Source organism: Maylandia zebra, linkage group LG6 (assembly GCF_041146795.1).
Source record: "Maylandia zebra isolate NMK-2024a linkage group LG6, Mzebra_GT3a, whole genome shotgun sequence".
Taxonomy (NCBI): domain Eukaryota; kingdom Metazoa; phylum Chordata; class Actinopteri; order Cichliformes; family Cichlidae; genus Maylandia; species Maylandia zebra.
Genome location: NC_135172.1, coordinates 105353 through 113714, shown reverse-complemented (window position 1 = coordinate 113714; position 8362 = coordinate 105353). Strand labels below are relative to the sequence as shown.

Here is an 8362-nt window from a genome sequence, read left to right as displayed (position 1 = left end):
GGGTGCACATACACATATAACAAACATACGTTACTGTGTCAGTGTGTCACATGAAAGGATTAAACCCTCAGCTTATGTAGCATCCAGCCTCAGTGACAATAACGTTCAGCTGCAAGTATTTTAACACGTGTGGGTGCTGCTCTGTGCTGCTCTATCAATTTTATCACGATAAAGAGCAATCATGACGCTCGGCGTTCAGGGGGCGGGGACTGGGGAGGGCTTGCAGGTGCAGAAGGAATACAATACGCTTGTAGGGTGATTGACAGCCCTGTTGTCCAATCACTGTTATTTTTATTGCGATAAGTCTGCTGTTGGACGCTGGCATCAGAGTTTAATAGTACTGAGAAATATGTCGCTCTTTGACAGTCTGTTACCCAGTAATACTATGGATTTGTGAGAAGAACACGTAATTATTGTGGGATTACGTTTATTTGGCGGCCTCTCGGCGTTGCACGGGCCTGGATAAGTTACAAACCGAGCAGCCTCTTCTACGAACAGTTGGTCAAGCTAGCCGCCTGTAGTAAAATGACGGAAGACGTATCGGTGGGCTGCTAGCTGATTATTTATCTTTGAATTAGCCAGGAACTGGTACAGCTAGCTACCAAGACAAGACCCCATCACCGCTGAAAGGCTGGAGTATGGATTTCTGACGGATACAACGACTTTTCTGTCATTCTAACCGCAGGAAGAAAAAACATGACCAACAGTGAAACATCGGGTTTACTGTGTTTGGAACTGAACCTCGCAGGTGAGATGAATTGTTAGCTAGCTGCTAGCCAGGGTTAAGCAGTACAGACCTAGGTAGCTCACGGTTAGCTCATGTTAATGCTTACTCGGGCAGCAGCGTTATACTGAGCTTTAGCAGTCGGTGGAGTGCCTGTATGAATGGTATTTTTAGATGTCCACATAGCTCATAGTAGCAAGGCAGAGCCCGTGGCTGTGGCCGTACTCTCGCGTCCTGTGGCTCGGCTTCGTTTTCTCCATCCCACTCATTTCATGAAGATAGGCGTGTAAGCTAGCTATCACCGGAATTGAAATCTTAGCGAAATTTTCTCCAATCCCTTTGACGTTAGCACCATTCTCGGTGGCTAATGCTCTGCGTCCCCACCCCGGCTTCAGTGTGGGCTGTGTGTCGCTCACTCGGGGGCTCAGAACATTCCGTCAGCTTCTGCTTCCTGAGTATTGGCAGTGAAGCCCTGACACCACTGCACGGTGTCTCTGAAAGGATGGTAATGATAACGACCACCATGTTAACACTGGCAGCTTCACAGAGCCGTTTAGCGTGACGCCCTGTTCGTCTGTAAAGACCAGCCTGGCAGGGCCGAGTCTGGTCCGCTGCCCGCTTCCTTCATGTAAATCGGGCAGCCGCCTGGCTCTGCGGGATCAGCCGAACATCCCCGCGCTGCACTTGACACGTTACTGGGTTTTTTCCTTTTTCAACGCGATTAAAATGACAATTCACAGCCAGTGTTCGGAGATTATAATCTTTGAGTAAAAGCCATCCTTTTTCCACTTTGCATATATCAAGGCTCTGTCTGCTGCTGGGACTGCAGCAGGATATACACACCCAGTATCTGTGTGTGCATAGGTGCTGACAGCGCTGTAGGCTGCTTCAGATGGAAGGTGGTGCCATTGTGCTTGTAGGTTTTCTTGAAGGGTGGAGATTCTGCCTGATGGGAGCATGAATCCACTGTGAAGTACTGACCAGCTTACATAAGACCCGTTGCTGAAAAGAGGAGAAACTTGTTAGAATTGTACAGGATCTGTCTGTGGGTTATATGAAGCATTTCCATCTGTGTTTGCACCATTTTGCTCACAAAAATGTAAAGAAATGAGTGGTGGCTCAAGAATTTAGCGAAATACTCCTGGTGCTTTTGGATCCAACAGTTTTGAATGCTCCCTCAGGGTGACCACATACTGCAGTCCTGACATGTGCACTTTCATTTTATTTATTTTTTTTATAACTTTGTTCGATCAAAATGATGTTGTTTTTTCCCTGCCAATTAATCTCTAATAGAAACGGACTGATCCAGGCTTTAAGTGATCTGTTAAGTTTTCATAGCTAACGTTTGTTCACAGCAGTTATCGTAGTTTTATCATTTCTAGTTAGTTTTCAGACTTTTTGTTTTGAATTCAGTTTGGTTTTAGTTTCCAGAGTGGATTGTCTTATTTCCTCTTAGTTTTTATTGTTTCAAGATGTTTAGTTTCAGTTAGTTTTAGTCTTTTTAATCATTACTGTATGGAGGCCATGTGTCAGAGGAAAGTTTTTAAGAAAATTAGTATAGATGGTACAGTAAAAACCTGATTTTTGAAAGCAGATGACTCACGGTGTAATTGTAGACATCGAGAGTCTCAAACATGTCTGTCAACTCGTTGGGTAAGTTTATTTGTTTTATTAACAAACTAACAGATACAAATACTAAGGATATTTCCTCTAGACATTTAGTCTTTTTTTTTTTTTTTTTTGTAAGTTTAGAAAACCATTTCAGTTTCTTTTTTTAAATCAAGTCTGGTTTTTATATAACTAAAATGTTTTTCACCTCCAGTAACTGGTTCCTCGTACCTTGATGTGAGAATTATAAAACATTGTCAGTCTGACGGACATTGAAATATAACTCATTCAGGCCTAGGTGGACCCTGGCAGACTGGCCGGCTTTACTCAGTTTCCAGAAATCCGGATTTACTCTGGTAACCACTGGGCATCTCGTATGGGAGCTGTAGTCTGCTACAAAGCCTACAACTCATCAACCCACATGCTTCAACCTGACGTCCACCCTAAAGGTCAGCTTAAAGCCAAGAACCCACACAAAAGACTGAGTGTGGCAGTGAGGGCACAGTCCCACTGAGGCAGTAAGCTAACAACTGTATGTGGAGATGCCCAACGAGCTGCTGCACTGATGTCCTCCACAGAAACACTCAGGAAGGGTCCGTGAGATCGACATTCCTCCGGTGTGACGTGCACGCAGGAAGTTGTAGTCCTGGCACTCGTATGCCATCACAGTGGCCTCCACCAGCACCTAATGTGCCAGTCAGTGATGTGGCATAAGCTTCCTTCATGAGATGAGTCCAGGATACAGAGCTGGTTCCCTTTTCCTAAACCTCTTAGTCCTACTCCCCGTTGAGGGGATTCCCACTTTCCCGGTCTGTGCACCAGGAAGTGTGTTGTGCCCAATGAGGGTAGGTCCTTGCTGCTCCACATGATCAGACTGTAAGCTAACCTGTGCAGTGTCACAGAGCGAGCGCGTCCCACTGTTGAGTCTGTCCTAACCAAGGCATGACTATATTTCAGGAATGGCAGGAAATGCCTGTAAACCAAAAAAACTGCCGTGAGCTCCAAGTGGCAGCAGCTTTTACGAGTGTGATGGAGGAGCTGGTTGAAGAGGGGATCAAATTCAGCCTCAGCATCTTAAACCATGTCCCTATACTAGCTTTCCCAGTTTGTTGCTGGGCTCTGCTGCAGTATCAGAAAGGCAGGGATTGGCCTGTGATGCTGCCAGTCAACGTTCTGCCAGCACACACACATGCAGGCAGTGCCGAGGGGGCGACGGTCTGTCCCCAAGACCCTTATTTTTAGATTTTGACTGTTCTCATCAAATTACCAGTAACACTTTTTACTTAGTTAACAAAAGTCACATACATAAACTAACCTGTAAAGCTACAGAGGTTTGGCCTGTGAGGTAGAATTACTCTTTGGTAGCACAGTCTGACAGCTTATCACAAGACGAAGCATCGTCAGGCCCTGTGTGATGGACCGAGCAGTGAAGGAAACTTAGGCACAGGTTAAAGTCCAAAAAAATGATTTTTTATTTAACCCTAAAAACATAATTGGTTAACTCATGCAAAAAGAATCAAAATCTTGGGCCCATAAAAGAGGTCAAAATAACAAAACTCTACTCAAAGTTGACAACACAACTGATAACTCAAACAAACTGACCTAACTTAAGGAGACAAAGGAGAAACTTAAATAGTGGCTGATCAGCCCACAAAAACAGGAGAAGGGCTAAAACACACAAAACCTAACTAAACATAATGAACTCCAATCCCCCCCCATGGTCCTGAGTTATGGCGTGAACCAATTTGTAGTCTCCTTTAAAGCTCGCTCCGCCCCTTTTCCACGTCTTGGCTCCTAATCAAGGGACTGGAACAGCTGCAACTACGGTAACGCAGAAAACAAAAAGATCAATCATACATAACAGTGTAAACTAAAATGTGCGCACTTATTTTAGAAGGCAGCGTTATGTGGATATGTGAATTAACTCTAAACCAAAACCAGTTATTTATTGTCCTGTAAATTAATTCCTATATTTAAAGAAAGACGTGTGAATGCAAGGTTACTTATAAGCCTCCACACTAACATGGTGGGTATTACCACTGTGTGGCTGTAGGTGCAGCCATCACACCCTGGAAGCACCAACTGCAGTCCGTGGGCAAACTTTGAAGTTGACCATAAAATGATTTTCTGTTTTTGCCATTATACTTTCCATTTGAAGTTTCAGTGTACACTTAAACACGGAGAGTCACACTCTGTCAGATTAGTTCCCTCATTGTCTTTTTCATAGATTTTTACACTTGCAGCATAAGATGGACATTCTTGCTGCCTTCTCCCATCCAAATGCAGGATTACTTCCCAACTCCCTGAATTGGTTCTTGGTCCCCTGGGAAAATCCCTGCTGTGAAACATAAAACATGTCTTCTCATTATTTGATTTGTAAGCAGCACTGCTGATCAGAACAGTCTGAGGAGGTAGTGTTTCCAGCACCACTGACTGCAGCACCTCGAGTTACTGTTTTCTTAATAAAAGTGAATGCAGTCAGTAATTCCACAGCAGCAGCATTTGATCCTATTGATCAGTGACAGCTGATCAGTGAATGCAGCTCCCAAAGGCTGTGGAAAATAATAGTTTCTCTTCCTGTTCTTACCACTATAGGAGCATCCTGACCAACCGTGGGACTGGATTCAGCTGTTTGTGACTCCGGACAGATTCTACTGTTCCAGTGTTTCATCTGTTTACCCACCAGACGAGGAAACGTGTTTGCATCCTGAGGAATACTCAGTACACAGCTGGCCTTTGGAACCTCTATTTCCTACATATTAAAGGCACCACTTTTCCCTTCTTGTTGAGGTTGTTTTTAGGGCACGGCTCTGGAGAGACTGTAACCTCCACGGGATTGTTGTGGGGAGGGTGTTATCAATGCCTCAGTGCTCTGCTAGGGAAGGAAGTGGAGGGACGTCCCTGGAGGAGAGGGCACAAAAACACAAAACTGCCTGAAGCTGGGATGCCCGACATTTCTGTTGCATAACTGACACCCATGAAACCATCGGAGGAACAGAGTAGGTCCGTGTTGCCATGGCTGGCTGATGTGATACCACTACCTGTTTACACATAGCCCGGGCCTCCCTGTTTGGCTCTTTCTCAACACTTCCAATACTAATGAAAAGGATACTAATGGATGGTCTACTGGATTTTCCCCCAGTTGTTTTGGAAAGTGTTACCCACTCACAAACTGCCTCCTGTCTTGCGATCACATCTACAGTGCAGCTTGCAGGTGTGGTGGTTTGAATCGGCCACCAGCGGGGTCTAGGGATGCCCCGACACAAGAAAACCAGGCTACTCCATTGGCCCGCTTACAGACTGCTGTTTCTAATACAAGTCCTGGACTGAAGGCCAGTCGGGGTTGATGCATTTTTTAAATTTAAAGCCTGTCCTCGGATCGTTCCCCTGACCTGAGAACATTTTGCTAGTGTGGACGAGCTTGTTGCTGATGTGAAGGACTCGGCTTTTAAAAAACACAAAGCAGTGACATTTTCATCCAGTGCTTTATTTTTCATTCACACTTTTCTTTTTAAGCCTCATCACATTTCTCACTGCTTGCTACCCAAACAGCTCCGCCTCTGCGCTCACCCTTCTCCTATTTGAGGACCAATCAGGCTGCGAGGTTCTGTTACAATTTGAGTTTTTTCACAGCACCAAAGTACTAAATAGTTTTTGTTTTTCACAATTAGCCATTCTCCATTTAAAACTGTACTCTTATCATTTTGCCAATTTTTTTTGTTTTGTTTTGTTGACGTTTGCGGACCAGTTGTTCTGGGACCTTTGGGAAAGACCGCCTTCTGTCGTATTCATACTTGACTGACACGTTGGAATAAACAGAATAGAACTTTAGCGTGTTTGCTCGTGGCACACGGTGGATCAGGCACCTTCCTCTTTACGTTCAGTGGCTTATTTGTGCAGCCTGTCTTCCCACCTGTTTTTTTTTTTGTTTTTTTTTAGGCAGACGGGGAAACGAGGCTTTTACAGCACAGACCTGTAAGCTTACTTTAATCTGTCACAGTTGATCAGGATTGACCTAAGAACCTGAGATAACAAGCATCCAGCCCTCCTCCCATCTGAGCGTGCAGTAAAGCATTTTTCTCTTTTCCATCTCAGAAGTGAAACCTTCCAACTATTATCGACAGTCCCTGCACACCAAACCCTCTCTGTACACGTAAGGGAACGTTTAAGGCTGATGATAAATGACTTTGGATAGCAGTTAGTGGACACACACATCACTACTAACAGGAAGTGATGCCAGGCAGTAGTAGTAAGAGCGGAGGGCGGGGTCCATCCTCGTCCCCCCTCCCTCATGCTGTAGTCCCGTCCAGCAGACCCCTGCGACCTTCACGCTACGTTCCTGTGTCAGCAGCAGCGTTCTTCCTCGTCGGCTCCACCACGCTCTTCTTCTGTTTCACGTGAGTGCAAACACTGCGCACACACACAGTTCATGGGCTGTGATCATTTCCATTGTTTTATTGCTCCGTTTGGTTATTTTACAGTCAGCGTTGTATGTTTGGGTAGCTCAGACCTTCCCAAAGTGTGGGGCCCGCCCCCTAGGGGGGGCGCAGAGACATTGCAAGGGGGGGGCGCGGCATGAAAAGGGGAAAAAAAAACCCAACAATGCTTGGACACTGCTAGCACGGGGCTCCCACACAAACACAAAGCAGGAGATGAAGCGTCGCTGAATATGTTTCCAAACCAACTTCATTCTGAGCCAAAGACTAGAAAATCTGGTGAAGCAAATCTGCCCTTTGGCTTCACCTGCACAGGTGCTGAGGTAGGTCTCCCTGCAGGTTCCCCTTCGTCGGGAGCAGCGCTGGGCTGTTTAAATCACAGACAAACAGGATCCCACATTCTTGATCTTTAGTTCACAAACACTTGTTGTAATGACTAACTGCTCCTGACATGTTGGAGATGTTTGCTCTTTATACAGTAAAGTTACAGCAGGATACAAATAACATCAGGCTGATCCTGACACAGTTTGTTCCCCCGGTTCAAATCACAGACAAACAGGATCTCACAGCTGTTTATGTTTTTGAACACATTTTGCACAGAGAGAAAAATGTATTGATGCAATGTTGAACATTATTACACAGGAAAAAACAACCACATGTAAAACAATCACACTGTGACGCCTCTGCCTTTGTAAATGGAGGGACAGTAACTGCGTGTAAACCTGCAGATAGAGACAAAATACTGTTCATCTGGGGTCCGTTCTTCGTACCTCGCTAAGTAAGTTAGCTGGATTTGATTATTGATGATTTCGCGTGATCTTGGATCGTTCGGTTCTTCGAAGCCCATCCGGGACTTGCTGTCATAGCAACAGATCCGTAAGCGTAAACCTGCTCGGGAGCAGGTTCACTTTATGTAAACAGGATTAGATCGCGGCCACTAAGGTATGTCCGCTTCATTTATACGAAAGCAACAGCGATATTCCACCACTGTTTCACCATAAATAAATAACATCAATGTAACTAAAGATAATGCAGCACCTGATCCATTTATTGATGTCACACAGATACATACAGGTCATTTCCTAAAAAAGGGAAATGTACTATTAACATTCTATTACATGTATGTGATTATTACAGATGTTATCCATATTTCAGAGTAGTAATTGCAAATCACTTCGTGTAATCAAGATGAGAGACCACGGCTATAAAAGCGAAGGTGGATTTGGGAAGCCTGTCGCAGCCATGTCCTGTCCATATACGCGACCAACCCATTGCGGAAGGTGCAAGATTGATAAGGAGAGTCCTCAGAATTCAGCGTATATTGCGGGAGAGACAGGATCCTTTAGCTCAGCGCGACAGTGTGCTCATAGAGAGATATCGATTTTCCCGTGAGGGTATTATTTACTTAACCAACTTGTTGACGAGGGGGTGCAGGACCACCACCTGTCTTTGTTTGCTCTGCCCTTTTCTTGGTTGCTGTTATAAACAAACAAACAGATTATTTCAGGGTCTCTTTCCAAGAGACGAAAAGCAATATAAGTGATAAATATTACCATTCTGTAGAATATTCTTATATTTCACTTTTACTTGTTCC

At 44.7% G+C, this 8362-nt stretch overlaps 1 protein-coding gene across 2 annotated transcripts in view; it reads left to right on the top strand.

Annotated features, from left to right (window-relative positions):
• Positions 1-286: 286 nt before the first annotated feature.
• zdhhc5a (zDHHC palmitoyltransferase 5a) overlaps positions 287-8362 on the top strand; it is a 34354-nt gene continuing 26278 nt past the window's right edge. The window contains exons 1-3 of one of the 2 annotated variants that reach the window (XM_076884486.1): positions 287-748; positions 4928-6307; positions 6428-6729. In XM_076884486.1, the coding sequence (XP_076740601.1) occupies positions 6566-6729 (164 nt within the window). In that variant the 5' untranslated portion in view covers positions 287-748; positions 4928-6307; positions 6428-6565. Of the gene's footprint in view, positions 749-4927; positions 6730-8362 lie in introns of both variants that reach the window. The other variant, XM_004562246.6, reaches the window with a different exon arrangement.